The sequence below is a fragment of the Schistocerca piceifrons genome, chromosome 3 (genome assembly GCF_021461385.2).
Source record: "Schistocerca piceifrons isolate TAMUIC-IGC-003096 chromosome 3, iqSchPice1.1, whole genome shotgun sequence".
NCBI lineage: Eukaryota > Metazoa > Arthropoda > Insecta > Orthoptera > Acrididae > Schistocerca > Schistocerca piceifrons.
Genome location: NC_060140.1, coordinates 228,681,061 through 228,707,078, shown reverse-complemented (window position 1 = coordinate 228,707,078; position 26,018 = coordinate 228,681,061). Strand labels below are relative to the sequence as shown.

The window sequence follows — 26,018 nt, the reverse complement described above, 5'->3', positions numbered from 1 at the left end:
GCTGTTGTTGGCAAGGCACCCACATCAAATACTAAAAAGCTGATATCATGCTGTACGTTGGAAGTAAAAAGATACTGCATACTGCAACCAAATTTGTACTGAATTGTTGAATTTTACAGCACTTCATAAGCCTCATGTAAAAATTTAGAACATCAATAATATTGCAAAGGAATACAAACATGTAGTTTTGAATTTGTCACTGTACCATTGCCACTGCGATACAATTGAACTCATATGGGCACAAGTAAAAGGCTATGTCACAAAATGAAACAAGACATTTAAAATAGCAATTATTCTTCGACCTTTATCATGTGGTACTTGCAAGCCATCTGAACCATCATTCATTTTCCAACGCTCTTGCCTAGTTTGATTCAGGCTTACCCATGTTTCATCCAAGTAAAATATGTTCAGATTGCTTGATTTTTTGCCAGATTCCCCGGTTAAAAATACACTTTCTCCCGGAACTGTATAACTTATCAGTCCTTTGAATGATCACAGTAGAATTCTGCACAAATTGCTTGACTGCATAACTCCTTCGGCATGAGCTGATTATTTTTGGCACACAGAATGGCCACAGGACGAGAACAGAAACAGAGAAATTTTAATTGACAATTTGCTTGAGCCCATCGTCATCACCAAGTGAATCAGACACTGACAGACTGCAGTGAAGTAGATGATGACAATAGCAGCAACTGAAAACGATGAAAGGTAAGGGACACACACAACAGTAATGTTGTCTACTTTGTTTTTGTGGTCTCTCTTCCACAGTCACAATTTACAAGTAATATAGGGTTATGTTTCATTTATTGCGACTGTAATAAAGGTCTTATTTAGACCAGATGTGTTTCATTTTATTTTAGAGTATTTTCAGTGGTCACTGTTTCATCTCGTACATGCTTTCTTCTACACAGATGTTAGATTTTTTAGCACCTGCACTTCAATGACACACAATATATTTTAGTTTTCACATTTTTATAAATTCAAATTTTTTTGTGTACTCTGATCAAAACAAAGTTAACAAAGTACTTGAAAGTGAATTGCGGATTTGTAAGTAACAAAGTAAATCAAAATGCCTCTGGTCTAAATAACTACTGAAACAGTCTACACTGCAACAAATAGTGATATATTTTCAGTAAGAAAAACAGAACTAAGGTTGCTGCACTGTGGCCTAAGTGGGAGAATTTAAATGGCCTAAATAACACTTATTACAATCCCAAAAGACGGCACATCCCATCAAATTAAATATAATGTTTTTGGGGCATTTAAATTGTTCCTTTCAGAATGTTACATAATGTGAGGTACACTATGTCTAAGCTGGCAGTAGTTATACATTGCACGTAGACAAGCACGATACATGTAAAGCACAGAACTTATGAGACAGTGCACAAGAACCAAAGCGACAATGAAACATGTATTACAGTGGGGTAGCCATGTGTGGCATTATCAGAGTGTTACAGGTTACTGAACTTTTTATACTGTGTGAAAATCATTATCTGCAAAACTTTAAGTTAGGCCTTTGGCACGAGCATTTGTACTACTTTGTACATAGATGCTTAGGACAAAGCACCAAACACACATGCAGTGCCAGTCCACATTGCATAGCTTGTTCCCTCACACAAGTCATCTCACTGTGGTAATCATGTGCTGTTGTTGTTGTTGTTGTTGTTGGTGGTGGTGGTGGTGGTGGTGGTGGTGGTGGGTAAACTTTCTCTACTGATTGCAATTCGATAAACACAAGCTTACAAACAGCACTTCTATGTGTTTACTGCACCTGTCATTTAGGACTGGCAATGCTCCAGTCACCATTCTGTGTCTCTATCTGTGCAGACAGCCATTGTTCATGAATTTTACTGTAACATATGATTGATGGAAGTGGAAACCTTTCTAAGTGCCAAGCCTTACATTTGTCAGAATAATCAAAACACAATGTATCTCATATTGCAGATAGTGTATTTCTATTCCAAATATTATGCTCCCCACCTCATCATTGCAAAAAATATTGAAACAAATTAGGAAATAAATACTTTATTAAGACTGTTCTAAATGCTGCACCAGGAAACTGATCGGTTCCCAGAGACAATAAGAAAGTTTATGTTCCAAGTGCCATTAATAAAGATGTCTTATGCTTTATTCAGGATCATAAAAGTACAAAAATACAGCAGTAATATTTTAACTGGAAGAAATGTACTCAACAAAAACCATTTCTCATTTTTTTACATCATTTTGCAATAGAAGAATGACATTAAATTCATGATAAAACATCTCTCAGTATTGACATCTGTTTCTTATATAGTGTGGGGACAAATAAAAGTAACCCAGATGAGGGATACAATAGGATGTGAATGTATGCATATAACTACACCTGCTTATGTGCACGCCATATATACGCCCGCCACGCACCCGCCACATGATCCACACTGGCTCAGAGCATAGTATGGGCTGTGTAAATGTGAGTGGAGCAGTGCAAAGGGGACAATGGTTCTCACAGTGGCAGTGGCAGTGGGTGTTCATTGGGGAAAGTTACATGAAAATAAAGTCAAGGAAATGGTGTGGTCAGTTGTTTGCCAAGAAGTTTAATGGTATCAAAGTACCAGCAAAGAATGCCACACAATGCTTAGTCTCAAAACTGCGTGACAGGATCTGTTTTGAATAAGTCAAACAAAATTCTGAAATGTGCCCAGACACCAGAAAATGTGGTTGCAGTTCACCAGAAAATGCTTCAGAGTCCTACCAAATCAACCCAATGCCTGTTGCAAAAGACTGGCATATCACGTCGATCATGCAGACAAATACTCCACCCGGAACTGCACATGCATCGCTACCAAGTGTCTGTTGTTTGTGAATTAAAACCAGCAAGTGCTCCTCAGCACCTCCAATTTTGTGAGTGGCTATTCGCTGGGATAACAATGAATGGCTTGGACACTGCTCTGTTCTTTATGTCTGATGAAACCTGGCTTCACCCGAGTTATGTCAACTCACAGAATCACAGGTTCTGGGCAGCAGACATTCCGCATAACTTCTACGAAACGCAACTGCATTATCAGAAGGTTGGGATTTGGTGTGCAGTGTGTGCGCACCACATTATTAGTCCCATCTTCTTTCATCAGGCACAGATTTCAGAGCATTACATTGTCAACATTTTGAAACCATTTGTCGCAGCATTAACGGAGGCGGAGATGACCTACAGTTACTTCCAACAGGATGAAACAACTGCCCATACAGCCAGCCAAACCTTGGATCACATGTACACCATGTTGTTAGCTGAGGTCAGTCTGGTCACAGCCCTTGCTGGCCACCCAGGTCACCTGATCTGTCAATGTGTGACTACTTTGTGTGGGGAGCTCTCAGGTCTAAGGGGTATCACAACAACCATCATAGTCTTCAAGAACTGCAGCAGATCATTTCAGATGACACTGCAGCAATTCCAGAAGTCCAGCTTTGATCAGCCTTCAGTAACTTGCTGATTAGGGCCATTAGTACTGTATTTCCTTTGCTCTGCTGTGTATCTTTGTACCCTGGAACTCTGTCTCTGGCCCACTTTTATTTGCTCAACCCTGTACAACTCCATTCTTGGGATGAGATGCTGCAAAGCTTACTATCTTACATGCCTGAATTGATAATAGTCTTTCAGCAGCATCTTTAAAACCAAAGAAGTCAGTTAATGCATTACAATTATATGGACTGGGTTCAAAGCTATAGCTGACAAAACTCCTGAAAGAAGTACTGCTTGGCACAAAGACCATGCATCTTCTAATAATGAATGTTTCAAACATTTTCTCCATAATTTGACATTTGGTGCAAATCCAGGAGGGCATGCAACAGAGTACCAAAAACACGTTAGTGCCGAAAATGCATTTTTGAAAGAAATGTCACTTAGAACATTTTTCATTTCCAGTCTTCAATGACTCACCAGAAAATGGAGAAAGCATTATCACACCAGCTACAATACTTCACTACTGATATCACAGATGTTAGTTGCATGCAGAACATACTAGCCACATGGCCTTTCACAAATCAAGATAATTGTACAACAATTAGATTTCAAAGCTCTTGGCATTGCGCAGTAGGATGATGATGTCATTGCACAGCAGGGGGATGATAAACTGAGGCTGCTACATGGTTCTTTATCTGGTTTCCAACTTCAGCACATCAACATACCAAATACAAATGCAAAGCAAATACTGTGATATCTCAACATGGTGTGCACGCCTGTTTGGTACAGCTGAGGTCCAACATCAGACCATCTGTTCACTCCACACTCTGTGCCATCCAGGAGTTAAAGCAATGGTATGTTATGTCAATACAGCATTTGTTTGGCATTAGGTAGAAAAGAACCACAAATATATCATGCACAGCATGCATGCCAGGAAAATAAAATCAGTAATCATCTCGTCTTACACCTCACACTTTCGATCCACTAAACCAGCAATTCAAGCGCATACATGTATATATTGATGGACCCCTCCTGCTACCAGAAGGCTGTAGTTTCTGCCTGATGACAGCCAACCACTTTTCACACTGACCAGGTCTCCCAAAGATGCCGCACCCCTGACTGTAGCCAAAATATTCTTAAGGTCTATTCACGGTGCTATAAGTCCTCCTGGGAATTCAGGGAATTTGGACAGCTGCCTAATATCCTTCAGCAAACAGGCCAGTAAACACTTACACTGTCTGCTCAAAGCCTGTCTAAGATGCTGTGCCTTCGAACACAGCATAGACACTCTTCTGACTGTCCCGCTTGGCATATGAACTGCCTTCAAAGCTGACCTGAATGCAACTGCTAAGCTGGTTTATGGACAAATGTTGTGTCTACCAGGAACATTTATTAATACCACACTCTGTAATATAAAAAATTGAATATCGGACATTGTACAATAGTTATGTACACAAATCTGTAGACTTTCAAACAATGGAAAATCCAGGATAGAATGTAACAATGCGAGAGAAGGAAAGTTGTTGCTCACCATATAGCGGAGAGGCTGAGCCGCGATAGGCACAATAAAAAGAGTCACACAATCATAGCCTTTGGCCATTAAGGCCTTTGTCAGCAGTACACACACACACACACACACACACACACACACACACACACACAAAGTGCAACTTGCACACACATCTGCAGTCTCAGAGAGCTGAAACTACACTGCGAGCTGCAGCACCAGTGCATGATGGGAGTGGCGACTGGGTGGGGGTAAGGAGGAGGCTGGGGCGGGGAGGGGGACAGGTAGTATGGTAGGAGTGGCGGACAGTGAAGTGTTGCAGTTTAGATGGAGGGTGGAGAGAAGGTGCGGAGGGTGTAAGTAACGGAAAGGATAGAAATAAAAATAAAAGAAATTAAAATACGGTGTGGTGGTGAAATGACGGCTGTGTAGTGCTGGAATGGGAACAGGGAGGGGGCTGGATGAGCGAGGACAGTGACTAACGAAGGTTGAGGCCAGGAGGGTTATTGGAACATAGGATGTATTGCAGGGAAAGTTCCCACATGCAGAATTCAGAAAAGCTGGTGTTGGTGGGAAGGATCCATATGGCACAGGCTGTGAAGCAGTCATTGAGATGAGGGGTATCATGTTTGGCAGTGTGTTCAGCTACAGGGTGGTCATCTTGTTTTTTGGCCACAGTTTGTCGGTGGCAGTTCATGTGGACAGACAGCTTGTTGGTTGTCATGCCTACATAGAATGCAGCACAGTGGTTGCAGCTTAGCTTGTAGATCACATGACCGGTTTCACAGGCAGCCCTGCCTTTGATGCGATAGGTAATGTTAGTGACCGGACTGGAGTAGGTGGACTGGTAAGAGGATGTATGGACAGGTCTTGCATCTAGGTCTATTACAGGGGTATGAGCCATGAGGTAAAGGATTGGGAGCAGGGGTTGTGTAAGGATGGACGAGTATATTGTGTGGGTTTGGTGGACGGCAGAATACCACAGTGGGAGAGGTGGGAAGGATAGTGGGTAGGACATTTCTCATTTCAGGGCACCACGAGAGGTAATCGAAACCCTGGCGGAGAATGTAATACAGTTGCTCCAGTCCCAGATGGTACTGAGTTACGAGGGGAATGCTTCTCTGTGGCCGGACTGTGGGACTTTGGGAGATGGTGGGAGACTGGAAAGATAAGGCATGGGAGATTTGTTTTTGTACAAGGATGGAAGGATAACTACAGTCAGTGAAGGCTTTAGTGAGACCCTCGGTATATTTAGAGAGGGACTGCTCGTCACTGCAGATGCGATGACCACAGGTGGCTAGGCTGTACGGAAGGGACTTCTTGCTATGAAACAGGTGGCAGCTGTTGAAGTGGAGGTATTGCTGGTGGTTAGTAGGTTTGATATGGACGGAGGTACTGATGTAGCCATCTCTGAGGTGGAGGTCAACATCTTGGAAGGTGGCTTGTTGGGTAGGACCAGGTGAAGCAAATGGGGGGAGAAGTTGTTGAGGTTCTGGAGGAATGTGAATAAGGTGTCCTCACCTTCAATCCAGATACCAAAGATGTCATCAGTGAATCTGAACCAGGTGAGGGGTTTAGGATTCTGGGTTTTTAGGAAGGATTCCTCTAGAAGGCCCATGAATAGGTTAGCATAGGATGGTGCCATGCAAGCGCTCATAGCCATACTGCAGATTTGTTTGTAGGTAATTCCTTCAAAGGAGAAGTAATTGTGGGTGAGGATATAGTTGGTCATGGAGACTGGAATTAGGTTGTAGGTTTGGAATCCATAGTGCGTATGGAAAGGTAGTTCGATAGCAGTAAGACCATGGTCATTAGGTATGTTAGCGAACAGGGAGGTGGAATCGAAAGTGATGAGCAGGGCACCGTGTGGTAAAGGGAGAGGAACTGTGGAGAGTCAGTTGAGGAAATGGTTGGTATTTTTATATAGTAGGATAAGTTCCGGTAATAGGTTGAAGGTGTTGGTCTACGAGAGCAGAGATTCTCTCAGTGGGGGCACAGTACCCGGCCACAATGGGGCGCCCTGGGTGGTTGGGTTTATGGACTTTAGGAAGCATGTAGAAGGTGGGAGTGCGGGCAGTGGTACGGGTAAGTAGAGAGACGGACTCTGGGGAGAGGTTCTGGGATGGGCCTAAGGATTTGAGTAGTGACTGGAGATCCGATTTGAGTAGTGACTGGAGATCCTGCTGGATTGCTGGAATGGGATCACTGTGGCATAGTTTGTAGGTGGAAGTATCTGACAGCTGACGGAGTCCTTCTGCCACGTAATCCTTGCGGTTCAAAACTACGGTGGTGGAGCCTTTGTCTGCAGGTAAAATTATAAGATCAGGATCAGTTTTTAGATGGTGGACTGCGGTTCTTTCTGCGGATGTAAGGTTAGTATGCATGTTGAAGGATTTGGGGAATGATGGAGAGGCAAGGTTCGAGGATAAGAAATTCTGGAAAGTTAACAGGGGGTGTTTTGGAGGTAGTGGGGGTGGATCACGGTTGGATGGAGGGCTGAACTGAGTTAGGCAAGGTTCAATGTTGGTCTTTGGTTGAGACTGATTGATCAGGTTGGTGGCAAAAAAAGTGTTTCCACTGTAGGGACCGGGAGGAGAGAACGTCTTTAATTAGTCCTGCATGGCTGAATTTGGGAGTGGGGCAAAAGGTGAGGCCTTTGGAAAGCACTGATATTTCTGTGGGACTAAGGCTTCTGGAGGAAAGGTTCATGACTGTGTTGTGGGTCTGTTTAGGATTTGAGTTCTGTGTGGTGGGAGTGAGTCTCGGAGGATGGGTTAAGTGTAGAAGGTCTGCGAGACAAGGTTTGTCAGCTATGAGGGGGCGTGGGGGAGGTTTGGAGGTGGTTGTTGAAGTGGTCGACAGTGGCACTCCGAGGCGGGAGTAGGAGGTGAGCAGGATGGAGAGCTTTTAAGAGGTGGCATTGTGCATGTTGCTGAAGTTCCTGCAGTGTGTTACGGGTTCCAGGAATCTGGGATTACATAGCAGGAGAATTTTGCGGATGGGGAGAAGGTACTGCAAGGAGGATTGGGCTTGGTTGACATGGTCTTGCAAGACTATGTTGGTGAGGGCTAAGGATTGATGGAATCTGAACAGGTGGAGGTCATAGTGGAAGAAGGGGTGGCAACCAAAGATGGGTAATTTGCTGGTAAGGACATTAGGCGGGGATTTCATGAGCCAAGCAACAATGCAGGAACAGTATGTGGGACTGGGATCCGGCTAGGGATAAGGAAACTTTTCTGTATTGATGCAGATGGAAGGAACAAAGATCCATGGTGGTGCAATAAATATACGTAAGAAAGTAGAATTAAGTCTGAAAAATTGCGCAAAAATACACCCAAATACGTGTGAAAAGTACAAAATGGATGCACAAGGGGAAAAAGAGAGATGAAATCTGAGGAAGACGAGGATAGTGGAAGGTGAAAACGCACTAAAATTGGTGAGTAGTCACAAAGGTCATTAATAAATATAAGTATATTACTGTGAGTAGCAGGTTTGGGGGCGGATAAGGGGGACAGCAGATGTGACTGGGTGAGGTGGATTTAGTCGGTGCGAACAGGGATAGAACAGAGAAAGTGTGGGGGGTGGGGAGGGGTTTGTAGTTAGAGATGTAAGATCGTGTGGCACCAGAAAAGTGCGGGATAACATGCAAAAATACGGGAACTGACACAGGAAGCGTGATCAGTTTGAAGGTATAGGCTTAATTATATTGGCGGGAGTAATGTGGGACATAAGATGCTGCACCAACAATCAGTGTTTTCTTGACGCCGTCTGTTGCGCACGGCCGGGTCCGTTGATAGTGTGTGGCTCGTAAGTAGTGTGTGCAGTGCAGTTCGTAAGGCTGTAGACTTTGACATACAGTACCTATAAAATGGTATCGTGTGTGTGTGTGTGTGTGTGTGTGTGTGTGTGTGTGTGTGTGTGTGTGTGTGTGTGTGTGTGTGGGCGCGCGCGCGCTTCTGCTACTGCAAAGATACCAATAACACACACATCATCTTCAGCAGCAATGGAACACCCTGACAATGGTCCAATGGCAATACTATTTGGACATCATGTTCATTTTAACCTTAAATACCAGTGGCTATGATAACACTTCTTGGTTTCATATGAAGACACACTACTGAATTTCACCGGTAACAAATGAAATGTAATAGTTGACGCTTTTCCTTCTTTGGTTGTGACTGTGAATAATTTAGAAAATAAAGTAATGTTATAAACTCAACACAGTCTTTTATTGTTAAGTTAATCAACAACATACAGTGCTCATCATATCTAGTTCCCCTTGATGATCATCACCCACGTTTCCGTAACTTTACTCAAACTGCTGGCACTATTTCACTTTGGCTGAACATTATATCACTTTTGTTACACATACTGTTAAAACTTCACAATGACTCTCGATACAATTAACCGTTTCAGACCCTCCAGCTACAATTGTGCACATTAAGATTTACAGTGCCTTAGCTGCAACAGAAGTATATTTTTCTAATGGAAACATGAGGTGCACATTAGTGAACGTTCTACCTTTTCATCATGTGCAAGTGCTGCCAACTGTTGGGCATCACTATGAAAATATCAGTAAGTCAATGTAGCAGTACACAGCAGCTCTTGATCAACAGAAAATATGGATGTGGTTGGTTCACTATATTCCACTGTATAACTGAATACTATTATCGTAATTATGCATGATAATTATTGAATGATGATTTTACTATTTATTGCAATAGAGAATATTTTGTAATTAGTTACTTTAGTCTATAAAATGAAGCCAAGCATAAAAAGTATGTTTTGAAAATGGGTACATATTTTTGTATAAATCTTGCATCTGAAATCATTAAAAAAATTACCTAAGAGCATTAGCACATAAAGAAAACTTTTCCTTCCTCCACAAAAATTCAGGTTGAAAGGATTAAGATGGCAAATATATTATTGTTGGATGTATATTTCCAGCACACTTCTATATTTGTGCACAAGTCCATTTCTTATCATATCACAACAACCTGAACTCTGTTCTGTATATGCTATAAGTCGTTCTGCAGTAGTGTGCTAAGTAACAGGTACGACAGTTTTAAATCTCCTTGAAGATACTACATTTTTTACCAATCTTCCTCTGAAGACTTATTTATAGCTCGCTTGAAATATTCTTTCTTATCTCCTCACAACAATTTATGTCATGCCCAGTAAAGATACAAATATTTTAGCTAGTGATTATGTACCAATTTATAAGGAACCTGATTAACTGGGAACAACTCAGTTTCCTCTGAATATCAAGATATTCAGAAAATTAAATTTTCAATGAATATCCATCTCTCTTAGCCACATACAGAATGATAATCAGTAAGAAAAATCGAAATTAACATTCTTATTTCGTAAACAACACACAACAGACCCACCTGGACAGCTTCACAAGTGCTAAGCTGCTTGCAGCAAGATTCCTTCAGGCAGACCAGTGTACCACAGAGTAAACATATGCTTGTTTCTCGGGGTACTGAATGGCACTGAGAACATTGTCTTCTGTGATAATACTGAAAAAAAAAGGAGATACAGTGCTACAAACTTCATGACTAAAGTTAAAAAAATAATAATAATAATAAAATAAAATAGAAGTGTTGGCTGAAGTTTACATACACCATCACTTTAAGAACAGGGTAAGTCAAAATTTTCACAAAGGTCACACAATCACTACAGAATACAAGTGAAGCTAATAGTATCAGTCATATATATCCAAATTTCATATTTATGTACTAATGTCATTACATTTATAAATATCCATTAAAAAGAATAAACTGAAGAGTTATTTTTACCTGGAATATTTTATCATACAGTTGTGGCAACCGTAGGAGACGAGGCTGGTGCCATGACAAATGTTGTTCAGCTAAGAAGTTCCGCGCTGAAACCTGTGAACGTGCTGCAAAGGCAGCCATCTGTTCACACCAAGCACGTGCTGTTGCTGCCCCATTTGTGGGCCAATTGAGAGCCACAGCTGCACTAAAGCGACCCCATTCCATACCCTCAGCGACAAGTTCAAGGTAATAGACAAGTCTGACAAATTCTTCTTGTGGTGAGGTAATCTCAGGTAGAGGCTGCTCGTATAAATGATGTCGCAGAAGAGCTGCTAGGCGCAGAAATGGCAAACAAAGTGTTTGCAACTGAAACATAATTAACATTCAAGTTAAGAAACTTGGTGCACAAGTGAGTTAAATCGACATGAGCAATATGATAAATTCTGTAAGAGCAACACTTAAAACTAAATCAATCTCTATAATTAAAGTGACAAAAGATTCAAATTCTGCACTTTCAGGACAGTTCAAGATTATGGGAACGATAAGAATGGTGTATAGTTAAAAAGTTGTCCGTGGTGTATGAGAAACAACGTTGTGTGGCACATAACTGTTGTCAAGGTGATCTACTGCGTAAGCGACACATGCATACCCATGCTTCAGTACAATTATTCCTACCTTTTAGAAAAGCATTTGATGTTATTACTAAGAAATCAAAATTGCATATTTTAAGGCTTCAGCTTTTACTTTGTTTTTAGACATGTCGTAAACAAACCTACTTAACTTAGCAATTTAACCTTTCAATTCACACACAAAGTGATAACGGAATGGCTCGTAGGATTCTTGCTGCATTTTTATGCCATCTCTGAATATCTGGTGGTGACTGTGCCAATTCTACTGACTGCCTATTCACCTATGGATAATGATAATCTAAGAGAAATTGAGGTGTGTATTAAGCCATGGAAGCATTCATTTTTCCCTTGTTCCTTAGGTAATGGAACAGGACAGTGAGCTACTAACAATGGTATTAAAGTATCATCCATTGTGTACTTTCAGTTACTTGTGAAATATATACATTGCCTGATTCACAAATTTATCAGCAATTTTGTGTTCAGTTATGTGGAATACTTAAGCAACAATAAATAATACTGTTCAACATTCAATTATTTCTACACTGTAACTTCTCAATTTCCTACCAAAATGTTTCTGATTCTTCACTAATGAGTACCCATTTTTGTATCAGATGTGCTCTACTCACTGATCAGTGTAAGAGATACAGTCACCAAAAGCCTGACAGTTAATCTACAATGCATATGTAATGACTTAACAGGAAATAAATTCATCCTTTGTTAAATGAGTCATGCATCTAAGCATTAATCTCGATTGAAACTTCATGTTACAGAATTACCCAAGTTGATTTTCTTGTCTCTTAATATATGACATTACCTGAGACTCCAGATGTTGACGATGTGCACTTGATATCAGTCCTGATGCATTATTCTCATCACCCTCATCTGGATTAAGTTCTACGCTGTCTTCAAGGTACAGTCGACCTCTGTCCAACTGCTGTACCGTGAGGGCAAATGCAGCATCGAGGGAGTCTAACCTATCTGTTGGTTCTGGAATACGCCGCCACCTTGCTCTCTCTGCTTCTTTCATGCTGCATGTCAGTTGCGCTACAACTTGCATGTACAGCAAGTTGTAAAATATCTTGACCACACATGCAAACGATGCTGGAAAAGTAAACTTGTATAAAATTAAACTCTGGCAATGTAGCTAACTTCTCTAAAACTTAGAGTAGTAAACTGGCAAAATCTAAATGTCTTCAACTATATGCTTAAAAGCATTCTGACAGTTGAAGGGGGTACGCAGAAGACATTACTAACCCTCAATATTGCAGGACCACCTTGATCGCAGTATCTGCTGTGTTTTTGAATGCACCACATGCTTGTAACAAGCAGATCCCTTTGTCGTGCTAGACAGAAGTATCTAGTACATAAATTGTATTGAGAATGAAAGCAGGACCCAAGCAGGCAGTACTCTTTTTATTCTCAGTGCATTTGGCAAACTTCAACAATTGGTCATTTTCAAGCACACGCTTTAAGCTTCATGCTTAAAATACTTGGTTGGCAATGACCCGTGGTTGAAAATGGCGAACTGCGCAGATTATAAAAAGATCAGATGGTTTCATTTGCAAAACAGGCTGAGGCTGTGGATCTCCCAATAAACAAAATTTTATATAAACTGAAGTGTTTTGTATTTATGTTCTAGTCTTTGAACGTAAACAACTCATTAGATGCCATAACTAAAAATTACACTCTTGTTGGTTAACAATTACTTTCATCAACCCCTTCAACTCAAAACAAAAAGTAAATGTTACAACTATTTGATAAAAGGGAGAAAAATCTAGTCACTAAGAACTAAAATGAGAACAGTTACAGCATGGCTTAAGCATACAAAAATGAAAAGCCACAATATGCTGAAAATAATTTTACATGGCATTTGTCAGTTTCACACAAAGAAATAAAAATGATCAAAGTGTCCCTTTTTTTAGAGTTAATCTTCTGTTTTGTCTTCATACTTTGAAGCTACTTTTCTTACAAATGTTTAAATTACAGATTTACCACATCTGAAAGCTGAGCTGCAGTTTACAGCAGTAATGTTAGGGCTAGCAGATCTGAATACTAGGTTATGCCTGAGTGTATCATATTAGTGAAAAGATCAAGTGGATGGTGCAAGAGATATGCCAGTCTAAAAATGTCCAACACCTGTTCTTTCTAAGTAACACTCATGGGAGAGAAATGACAGAATCATTACACAACTCCTTGGCTGATGATTACTAGCTAGTGGTAATTTTAAACCAAGTGGCGTCACAATTGATTGAGGCTCTTTGGGGAAAAATGTTGGCAAGACTGATTATGTGATAAAAATTTGAGGATATGATAAACATTTGAGGGGGGTGGAGGTGGGGGAGGCGGTGGTGCAGGCAACACTTTTGACTGTAATTGCAGTTACAGAGAAGAGGATGATATCAAGCACACTGTTAAGAATACTCCTAGCACTAAACAGAAGAATATGTCACTCATCGAGCAGCATGACAAATCTTCATTGAGCATTCTGTAGAACAAATTAAGGCAGACCTTAACACAGCCTCTTGGGAGAGAGATGTGTCCACACAAGGACGTGATTGATGCATCCCATAATATGTGGCATGGCTTGTATTTGAATGGTTCTGAGAAGAGGTTACTTGTTCAAAAAAGTACCAGCAGCATCTAGCTGGACCAAATTAGTATCCATTCTATCCTAGTGTTTTCCAAGGCTTTCACCAAGCAGCAACACACAAAAGAACAGGCACTGTACATTGTTCTGCAGCAGCTTCCCTACATTCAAAAGTTATGTTTCAATGGCTAGTAGCACCTGCACACTATGAGCATAAATAACTCACAGGCATCACAACGAGTAGGATTGTGCATTTTACTTTTTATCTGCACTTGAAAGGTAGTAATCTCCTCATATGAATTTAGCTACTTCATACAGAGTTTGCTTACTATTTTTGAACAGCTTAGGATGTTCTCTAAATCCAATATGAGGGTAGACTGAAAAACATGGAAAAAAATGTCACAATAACTGCTGAAAAAATTATTTCCCAGCATTCGCTTCTGATAGCTATATACTTGACCAGCAAAATTCCAATTCCTATTATCCTGTAAGCACTGTATATTGTGGCAAAACTTGCCAGTTATTTCACTGGCAGAGTCACTTTCTTGTTTCACTAATATTACTTCACAGTACACAATCCAAACAGGAACCAAATCAAATTAAAGGGAGCAATCTCCCTACCATGGTCAACTCTTCCAAATGACTTAATAGTGAAGTAGAATAAGAACCGGATATGATTCTACCTTTCCCCAAGTAATATGTCAGTCACTTTCCAACCAGACCAAGCAGTCTTGACCTGTATTAGTGAACTCTCATACGTTTTGAATAGTAATTTGTTCCTTTAGTGTGATGGTGGATCAATCTTCCATCTGTGATAATGAGTCCGAGTGAAACAGTTGCATGTAACACTGTTAAACTCTGTACTGAAATGTGCTTCGCTGTAACTTTTGCTGTCAAAATTTGGCAATTATGACATATATGTCATATTTGTTATGCATAAGGTACTTCTTAAACTGAAATGCCAACGGTACAAACTACTGCACAGGGTGCATAGCCAGTTTGGGTTATCAGGTCTAATTTGTTGATAATTTATTGACATTTTAAAATTTTCTGTCATACATGTAGCTGCATGTATTCGACAGGCTTGGATCATAGCGTGAATCTTGCAGTGTCTATGTGACCAATTGGCCTTACACTTCATGACAGAAATGATTCTGGTCAAAGCCACTGGCAGATTGAACTTTCAGACCTCTGCTGAATGCACTAAAAGTCCACACACCACCAGCTAGCCAATGGGGAGGCATGAGAAAGGGGATATGTGGTTGCTATTCGCTGCACCCTGAGAGGGAGAGGACAGCGAAGTGTCTCTCTCTCCTCTCTCTCGAATGAGCTTTCACGAAGAGCAGACACTCTTGTTTTCCAGCTGTTCGTTGGAGCACATGGCCTTGTGCCATTTGTCTCCATCTATCTCGGCTCTCTCCGACTGCCCCCAACTAGTTCCAATGTGAACCACCTTTCTCCTACCTACTTTCACGTTTTGCAAACACCCAGACTGGCAGACGGCCCTGCAGTCCAGCCTGGAGAGGCCCTCATGTACTCCGTAAGTTTCAGAATATATGAGTTTCTTTTAATCCTCTCTTTTCATTTCAAACCAGCCTCCCTTCCGATGTTCACAACTCATCCCTCTCTCAACACTGACAAAGGCTGTCTTCACAACAGGTGTAGTCTGTTACTATCTTGGATACATTAATTTTGTGATCTTTCATTATTCCATCATGATTATTCTTAAATATTTTCTATGCGTACTCTAACCTCCAATATTTCTGAATCAAGGACCCTGTTTAAACTCATTGTTTCAATCTGTCAACTTGTAGAACATTTCAAATTAAAATATTTAATTACAGCACAAAATTCAATTTTCAAATACCTTATATGTCACACATCGTGCTAGCCTTACACACTGAGGTAGCTGCTAGGTAACTACTGCACATCTTGAGCATTTGGAACTTTGAATAGCAGCATTACAGGAACAAATGTTGCCACACTTGCCTATCCAGTCCTTTGATATTAGGTGTTTAGTTCAAAGCAAATCATTTCACTGGCTATTCCCACCACCCATAACCCCAAACCCTCTGAGTCACACACCCATATTCATCCACAGCTAAGCAATTCCACTCTATTCTATGTTTAAAACTTAATTAAAATTATCTGTCATTTAGTACTTTCATGAAGCATCCCAACAATATTAGCTGCTTGTGGTCTCCATTTTTCACTCGAGCTTCCTCTCTTATATACTATCAACTGATATACAAATAAGTGCACTACATGACTTGGCTAACAAGCATGAAAAATGCAGTTTGAGTTATACAAAAGACAAACTACTAACCTTGATCCAGATGCAGTGGAAGGAGGAGGACAAACTGAGTAAACAGAGCAGAAGGATCATGTAGCAGTAAAGGAACTGTCCTTTCAGCTGGTAGCAGAGCTAAAGGATCACTGTTTGAATCTGGAACTCCGGCTACTTGCTGCCATATTTTCCATGTTGGCCAGGAGACCAACACTCTAGAATGTACTGCCAAGACATGTAGAAGTGGTACTGAAAATACACAAGGGTATTACTAACAGCAAATTGTTTGCATTTTAAATAGCACTTGTCTTGTATTGTAATTCACCAAATTCAAACCAGTAACTTCACTGACAAAATATATATCTTGCACCAGGGATGTAACAAAACTATTCAGCTAAAGGAAGGGTTAGGTTGATACGATACATCCAGAAGCATCACAAATTAATCTGGTAACTGAGGGAACATGTGGGGGGGGGGGGGGGGGGGGTAATCTAGAGGGAGACCAAGGATCAAATCGAATAAGTATTTGTGGGGTGGGGTAAGGGCACTCAATAATGTTGTTATCAGCACCTGTACTAAGATTAGTAGAAACAATTGCGGTTAAAATGTAAATACGATCAAATATATAAAAAGCAATCTGTGATAAAATAGCATTCACTCTCTCCCAATCTTACCTACGATCACCCGCACAATCAAATTTGTTCACACCAAGCAAGATAACTTGAAAAATGGTGAAATGTTATAAAACTGTGAATTAAAACACAAGAAATAGAAGAAAAAACTAAACTAAATTGACAAGAGTACGTGAGCAGATTTGTGTGTGTGTGTGGGGGGGGGGGGGGGGAGAGGGAAGAGAGAGGAGGGTAGAGGAAAAATCCAACAGTACATGGATGTGCCAGCCATCCTGAAAACCCATTAAAATTGTTGCCTCGAAATTTTAGGGAACAAGTCAGATATTACACAAAACTTAAATTTTCTTGAAAACACTAGGGAGGAAATCATGTGAGTAGTACAGTGGTACTTCTAGGAATTCAGAAGGGAAGGGAAATGATGTATTGGGTGCGTGAAAGTTATATTTATGGTAATTTGTGAAAAAAGTGGTACCTATAGGTATTTATTTTCAACTAACACAAAATAAATGGATTCATACCATGCTTTCATTATGCCTACAATGAAGAGCAGCAATGCATTGTTTCTTTTCTCTCACTATGCTGCTGCCTCACTTTCATCACTATTATCAATATTTTCTGGGTCAGATAACACATCATCATCATCATCATCATCATCATCTTCATTTTCACTAGTCCACAACATGCCCTTAGAACTGTCAACGGCACAAGAAATTCCAGTTTTCCACTTTTTTGTAACAATATTGACACTAATTTTCTGCCATGATCAGATTATCCACTTGCACATTGTCAGCATTTATGGCTTCCTTATCTTGCCTGTGCCTCCTGGAGTCAGCTGATGAGATCCCACCACCATCCATTCTGAATACTGGTGCCTTAAGATGTTCTTTGAAAGGTTTGTTGACAATGACATCTAAAGGTTGAAGAATGGACATTAAACCTCCAGGGATGATGACAAGATGTGACTTCATCTGTTTCATTTTCTCCTTTACAGCTTACACAAGGTGATCCCAGAAACAGTTTAGGACAAGAATGGACTTCTTTTGTAATAATGCCCCTGGTCGTCTCCCCTAGACACTCTCCAACCAATTCACCATCAAATCTGCTGTCATCCAACCCTTTTCCTGAACTCATAAGTGGATTACATGTGGGGTAATCTCCTTTGGTAATGTCTTCCTTTTAAAGATGGCATATGGTGGAAGTTTATTACCATCTGCTGTAATGCACATCATCATTGTGCATCTTAGTTTCTCCACTCCAATTGTCTTCACAAGGACACTTTTTGAACCAGTTGGAGCTACAGCAGTGTTAAACAGCATATAAAAAAACACTGGCATTTGGTCAGTGTTACCAACCTGGCAGAGCAAATAGTCATATTGCTGTCACACTTGTATTATGTAATGATGGGACTTGATTACCTTATCTGTGTAGTTTTGGGGTAAACGCTGGCACAAAGACGTTCTCCTTTGTAGACTGAGATTTTGTCATCTCATAAAACAAATCACCCAACCAATGCTTGCTTTAAAATCCTTTCTGTCAATATTGAGCATAGCAGCTATGCTGTGAGCTTTGTTCTGAATCATTTCGTAAGAGAGAGCCCAACCATCATTCCGAAGTTCACTGACACGTGCAATTACATCATTATCAGTTTTGGGATATTTCCCTGTTTTAGGTCCATGGAAAGATTTGGAGCTTGGCTTTGAAGCCATGCGTTTATTTTTTGTCTCTGCCAATACTGTATTGAATTAGGATCAATGGAGAAACGTCTTCATGCAGCTTTTATTCCACCTGTATCAGCATAAGATAACACATGTAATTTAAATCTTGCCGTGTAGTTTGAATATTTCAACACTATGATGACTTGCAATAAACAGACCTAGAAATATGTCTGCAACTTTTCTTTTCAAATTTATGGTATGTTGTGACAATGGAAATATTTTTTTTATGTCAAGTATTACTGTGTCCACTGTTAATTCATTTGAAGGCCACTCCAGTAAGAATGAACCAAGAGAGAGGATTATGCGTGACAATATTAATTTTTTAACGATGAAAAATCGTTGGGAAAGGGAATATATGAGAGAGGAGCTTATGTGATAAAATATGGTAATACAATTAGCAGGTTCAAATGGATATAAGGTTCAGTAGTTATTCAGTACTTATGCAGACAGATCTTGCACAAGAGGATTAGTGTGAAGAACATCACACTGTTCTTCGGACTGAATACAACTACTACTACTACTACTACTACTAATGCTGCTACTACTACTGCATCAGCGTAAATTAAGTACTTTCTATTTGTTACCAATGAGTGAGATGTAGGACACTCAACAATCTTTAATGCAGATTGTTTTCAACATGATAACGATGAAAATATTTCAACAAAACAACAGTAACATTAAACAAATGTAATATTTAAAGAAGTGTTCATCAGAGTCTATAAATAATGATAAACTGGTATGAACACTATCCGTTATTGTTCTATGGACTAACTGTAAAAACTCTCATAATCTTTTAATGGCAAATATTATTAGCTTGAGTCGATATTAGTTCCTTAATTCATTAACAGTGAAAAGCAACACAGAATCCAATTTCATAAATTCACAGTTCTTACTAATTTTCACATTTGATCATGTGACAACAATTTCTGCTTTCTCCAGCATGCTACGAGGTTCACCAACCATACTATTACATACAATAGTGAAATATAGCATATAAGGAGGACTCACCAACGCACGATCTCTTTGGTATAAGAGTTGTCAGAACATCTTGAAACTGTGCACCACCTGCCGGACTTGCATTAGAGGCTCCTGGTGGCATGTTAGGATTTAAAACCAACGAACCTCCTCTTTGAACAAGCTCAATTTCTAAATTTGTCCTTGCTACAGAATTAACGAAAAGAAACAGACTTTCTGGTGTAGTAGAATGACTCTTTTGTTTAAATTTGTGATGTGTGCTATTTGTCATGTCCTCCATAGACTTTCCCATAGCTTCCATAATATTTGAAGATTTCTAAAGAAAGAAGGAGTGTGCTTATTAAAATTTCATCTTAAAGAAAATAGAAGAAACAAATTATCATTACAGTACGCATTTGAAAATTAGGGACAGCTTATGTTTAGCACTATCAGATAAATTTCACAACAATATCATTAACTCTCAACAAATAATACACATTATTGGAAGGGGGGCATAATTTTTCATTTATGCCAATTTTATAAATACAAGGAAATTAAATAAAGAAATCTTAGACAAAAATACACGGTGAATCTCTCTCTCTTTTTTCTGGACTTGGGTAAGCATTTCACGCGGAAATCTGCAACACCGCACAAGGAAACATTTTCCATGTCAAAGATCAGTACCAGTTCAAAACTAACAAATTGTTTGCTTATCAATATCCAACTCCTTTCATAGTTATATGGCTGTCTCTATAATTATGCATCATTATTAACCGAAATTTGCTTCATGGTATTATCTTCATTATAGATGACAGACTCTAGTACAAAGATGACATTTCTACACATGTCAAACAATACTAGTTATGAGATAGTCTCAGCATGGTTTACTGCGTTATATTTTTAGATTTCCAGCAGAATTGAAGATTTCACTTTTGTGTATAATATTTTTGTGACCTGCATAAGTGTCATCTTCAAGTGAAGAACACAAGTAGGTCAGTAATCAAAATATTGTTAACAAAAGTGGCATCATTAACTCAGCTGAAAACCCAGAGACATCTAATCAAAACAAGTTACGTTATGTAAAATTTGAAAACATGTTATCAAAAATGATTTTCAAATCTATTTCAAATATCAAAATATATTATTAATAATACATACTAAATTGATTGGCTGAATATCCTTCAAAAAGACAGTAAGTTCTGCCACTGACACCAAAAGACTAGAAGGTCGTGACCGCACAATTGCTGAACATTCTCCCAACTGTGGTGAAAGAGGCAGCACCGAATTAGCTAACTGTCGACACAGTGGACACCAATATTCACCTCTGCAAAAAATAATAAATTCTATATTTTTAAAATGAACATAAGCAAGTTATAAAGAAAAAAAGAAGAAGTTATGTATAATTATCTGAAAACAAACACACACACACACGTACGTGTCTGATTAATGATAAAGTCTACAGGCTAGTGCCTGCCTAGGAAGGTTTCAAGTACACTGGCAGAGGTTATGCTCATCGTGGTAAATCAGCCATCCATAGTCAAGAAGACAACAGTGGAGACTTTTGTTGTGGAAGGGATGGGAGGTATAGATGTAGAGCTCAACATCTGCAAGAAAATAGCTCACTGGGCCAAAGGAGCTCAGGTGAAACAGATAGAAGAGAAAGTATTACAGATCTGGAAGAGTGAAGTCTCTGTCCTATGTCTGGGACACTAATGTATCATCAATGATTGGTTTAGAATTTTTGGTTGCAGGGAAGGTTTCCTTTAAGTGGCCCATAAACTAGTTGGCAGATGAGGGTGCCATATGAGGGCAGCACGAGTCTCTTGTTTAGGAAATATAAAGTTGACTATACAGACTGAAACAAATCTCTCTGGCACGTAATTTTTTTCTCAATGCTTGAATGACAAACACATTAAAAATACTCAAACATTTTTTTTCCATTTCCCACAAGAAATTTTAGATGGTAGAATGAACACCAGTTTACCTGTCTACTGCAAGACTTTGTTGCCGCTGCTGGTTGCGTAAAGATTGTAGATATGATTTCAGGCAGTCAAGATGTAGATGGTGGCCGCAAGTCTGGATATGGACACCACCATCCCAGCCTATATTTACAGATAACTGCCACGAACTCTGTGAAAGAGGTACTGAATCAGACTTTGTACATAAAATACACATTTGCTTCAAATTTCATACATACAATATCACTTATTTTTAATTTTCCCTTCACTCGGAGGTGGAAAAAGGGAAACAATAGGTGAGGAAGCAGTGAGCAGGAGAGAGAGAGAGAGAGAGAGAGAGAGAGAGAGAGAGAGAGAGAGAGAGAGAGAGAGAGAGAGAGGGTGGGGGGGTGGGGGGGAGGGAGAAGGTATGCAACTACTGAATACAAGTAACTTCAGCTTTAAGGTACTTTAATATATAAGTTGTTGTCATGGTCTTCAGTCTGAAGATTAGTTTGATGCAACTCTCCATGCTAGTCTATCATGTGCAGGCCTTTTCATTTAAGCACAACTCCCGCAACCTGCATCAATTTGAACTTGCTTACCGCATTCAAGTCTTGGTCTCCCTTTACAATTTTTATCTCCCATATTTCCTTCCATTAAAGAATTTGACAATTCCTTGATGTCTCACGATGTGTATTATGAACTGATACCTTCCTTTACTCAAGCTTTCTTTTTTCCCCTAATCTGATTTAGTACTCCCTCCTTTATTATTCAATATACCCATATAATCTTCAGCAGTCTTATGTAGCACCATATTTCAACAGATTCTATTCTCTTCTTGTCTGAACAGTTTATCATTCATGTTTCACTTCCAAACAAGGGTACACTCTCCAGAAATCCCTTAAAAAAAAAAAAAAAAAAAAAAGAGACTTCTGAACATTTAAATTCATATTTAATGTTAACAAATATCCCTTTTCTTCAGAAATGCTTTTTGTGATACTTTATGTCTGTATTTTAAATCCTAGAGTGTGACAGAGAGAGAGTGTCTCTCCCTGCTTCTGTTTAATCTGGTTCTGGATAGAGCAGCGAGAAAGGTAATAAGCCTGGAGACAAGAACTCAGCTGGGTAGAAGGATCAATACCCAGGTCTAAGCAGAAGATGCAGTTTTAATAGCACATAATGCACAGGCTCTGTTTCAGATATGAAGAGTGTTAATGGAAGTGGCAATGAGAGCAGGCTTGAATGTGAATATGGATATGACCAAACACATCACAGTGAGCAGAGAGAATGATGACAGACCTTTATATGTAGATGGCAAATCTTTAAATGGGCAAAAGAGTTCACATATCTTGGGGCAGATGGAGGAGGCTGGGGAGGCCAAAGACAGACTCAAGTTTGTGCAGCCAACCTAATAAGTAACAAGTAAGTACATACTTTATACTGTTCTTCCTTAGTTATCTCTGACAGAGTCACAATGTCACTTGCAAACTAATAGGTTATTTCTTATCCCTGAAATTTGTTTCCCTTCCAAAATTTCTCTTGGGTTTCCTTCACAGCTTGCTCAATTTACAGACTGATTAACATTGGTGATAAGTGACAATCCTGCCTCATTCCCATCTCGATTGTGGCTTCATTTCTTATCCTTCAACTCTTACCACGGCAGTCAGGTGCTGTACATGTTATAAACAATCTTTTGCTACAAACATTTAAAAATTGGAAGCCTGATTTAGGTCTTTAAATGCTATATTTCAGACATTTTCTGACCCCAAATAAAGAAGATATATTAACTGACCCTATATTTATTTTTATTTTCATACTAAAATTAATCTGAACTATGATTTTCAATCAAGGAAACTACTTCAGTCTCAATGTCACCCACACTTCCAATGAATGTGACTGAGGAATCTGCAGTTGATGATCCCCCTGCCACATCCACCTCTACTACTGACTGCCATCTTCTGCATACTCCTATTTCCGCTTCATAAAAAATGAAAAGCATCATAATCCTCCGCCCTTCCATGTGATGGCAGCTCACACAACTTGCTGATGACCAATTTTTCTAAAATAGATAACAAATCCTGTTATCATTGTGGGATCGGAAAATGAGAGACTAATCCCCCCCCCCCCCCCCCCTTCAACACTGCCATTGGTGCGAAGCAATGTGGCATTTTTTTATATGGAGTCACGCTTCTGTTTAATATTTGGCAACTGTGACACTCCAGAGGCGAGCGAGAGCGATTCCATTTTGTAAAGGAACACATGTAAAGACAACATGTAACACTACAGACAGAGCAAAAGTTAACACAAGAGCTGCATAGTGGCAATTGGTAGCAGCAGGCCAGGACAACGTTTCTTTAATTTGTACCAACACAGTCATGGGACACTGTTTTTATGATGTCAACATCTTGCAAATATCTGTAGGTCCCGTACCAAATGTGAAAAATGTTGCAGAACATGTTTCAAACTCAGTGCAAACATTACTTTGGAAATCATTTGTAGACAGGTTTACTGTGTACTCAGGAAGGAAATCATTAAAATCTATAAAACATTTTAGTAGCCTATGATTAGCAAAATATGAACAGCACCTTTTTTGATTTTTTGTAAAACATCAGGTTGTGAAATGTCTATTTTCATTATTTTTTAGTAACTTCTCTTAACTCTTTATGAAGACAATAAAGCTATAACAATTATGGACAAACTGTAATAGCTGGCAGCCACGAGTTTATAACCAATAAATTATGGTCAGATACAAGTATTCAAACACAACTATGTGTAACCAAGTTTCATTCAAATGTATAACTCTGCCATTCCTAAACACAGATCACATCAAATAACAGCACATTGTCTCTCCCTGTTTTGAAATAACTACACAAAGCCAGAGTGTACTACTCAGAAATTAGTGATTTGAAATATTACATTTTTGCCTATCTAAAAATAGATGGGATGCTTACACAGTCAAATTGTGCATTCAGATCTTCGACACGACGATCAAATTCACTGCCAAGGAAGTTGTCATCCCTTCGCAAGCTCTGCCTTTCCTCATCACATGTGGGGAAGAAAGCTGGTTCCGCACTTCGTCGTTTATGTGCCAGGACACTGCTTGCCTGAAACATTTTGGCTTATTATTAAAAAAAATGGATTACACTACATATTAACACTTGAGATCAGGTAACAATGAATGAAATGCTACAGAATATGTAATTACTGAAAATTATAATTAGAGTAGATATTAAAATTTTTGACACTGCATTTGACCAGTGCTATTTTATCATCTGTATTCTTGGTTCTCCTTTTGTTTGCCGGCCTCTCATTTAAGGTATTCATCTTTATGTTTAGCACTATTCACACTCAAAAACTTTAGCTTGTCATGTACACTTCTTTTTTAATCATTTATTCCTGTCTCATGAAATTAATGTAGTCTATGCTACAAAAGTGCGTGATTACACATTAAAGTGGACCTCCTCACGAGCAGATAGCATTTACATCCCATACCTTCATACCTTCAGAGTGCATTACTCTTAATCTACAACACTTAGGACGTTGCTATTTTATGCCACATTGCATCACATTTGCAGTGGTATAAACTGTATTACTTATCTGTAATGGTTTAATTTCTAAAACAATTTGTTTACATGATGGATTTTTGCTTCACATTTAGTTTTCAATACCACTATCTGGGACATCATGCATCTACTATCACTCAAACTAAGTCAGATTTCTCTCTGTAGAATGATGATGTGCCTCACATTATATAGTGCGGAGTATACTACAAATCATTATTAATGGCAATTAAAAAATAATGATTATGCATAAGAATTTATTAAAAATTCCTCACACATATCTCAAATTATAAAAAATGAGGCATAAAGTAATTCTATCAATGTTGAGAGGAGCCCGACACAGTTTGAGTGATATTAGACACACAATGTCTCAGATAATAGTACTGAAAAATAAATGTGTCTTCAAAACTGAGATCGTAAAAAAAAAGTGGTCGTGTGTGTGTGTGTGTGTGTGTGTGTGTGTGTGTGTGTGTGTGTGTGTGTGTGTGTTGTGGAAGAAGGCCTTTTGGCTGAAAGCTAACTTGCTTAACAGTCTTTTTGTTGGGCCTATCCGCAACGAAACATCTTTGATTATGGTGAGTAGCAATCTATCCTTTCTATAATATTGTCAAATATAATGTATGCTAACACTTAGCGTAATGTCAAACAGCGTTGGTGTTAAACAATATCGTCCTGAGTGTTATACATGAAGAGTAATGAATTCTTAAAGTAGTAGTAGTAGTAGTAGTAGTAGTAGTAGTAGTTGTTGTTGTTGTCGTCAGTTGTTGTCAGAGTAGCTCTCCATGCTACTCTATCCTGTGCAAACTTCTTCATCTCCCAGTACCTTCTGCAACCTACATCCTTCTGAATCTGCTTGGTGTATTCATCTCTTGGTCTCCCTCTACGATTTTTACCCTCTACACTGCCCTCCAATACTAAATTGATGATCCCTTGATGCCTCAGAACATGTCCTACCAACCGATCCCTCCTTCTAGTCAAGTTGTGCCACGAACTC

General features: G+C 39.3%; 1 protein-coding gene across 2 annotated transcripts in view; it reads right to left on the bottom strand.

Annotated features, from left to right (window-relative positions):
* Nucleotides 1-26,018, bottom strand: part of LOC124787897 (E3 ubiquitin-protein ligase Ubr3) — a 289,094-nt gene that overhangs the window by 9,690 nt on the left and 253,386 nt on the right. For both annotated transcript variants that reach the window (XM_047254874.1, XM_047254875.1), the window contains 8 exons: nt 24,416-24,568; nt 21,509-21,654; nt 20,683-20,848; nt 19,579-19,861; nt 16,263-16,472; nt 12,164-12,450; nt 10,742-11,086; nt 10,331-10,462 (listed from right to left, as the gene is read on the bottom strand). In XM_047254874.1, coding sequence (XP_047110830.1) covers nt 10,331-10,462; nt 10,742-11,086; nt 12,164-12,450; nt 16,263-16,472; nt 19,579-19,861; nt 20,683-20,848; nt 21,509-21,654; nt 24,416-24,568 — 1,722 coding nt within the window. The remainder of the gene's footprint in view (nt 1-10,330; nt 10,463-10,741; nt 11,087-12,163; nt 12,451-16,262; nt 16,473-19,578; nt 19,862-20,682; nt 20,849-21,508; nt 21,655-24,415; nt 24,569-26,018) is intronic.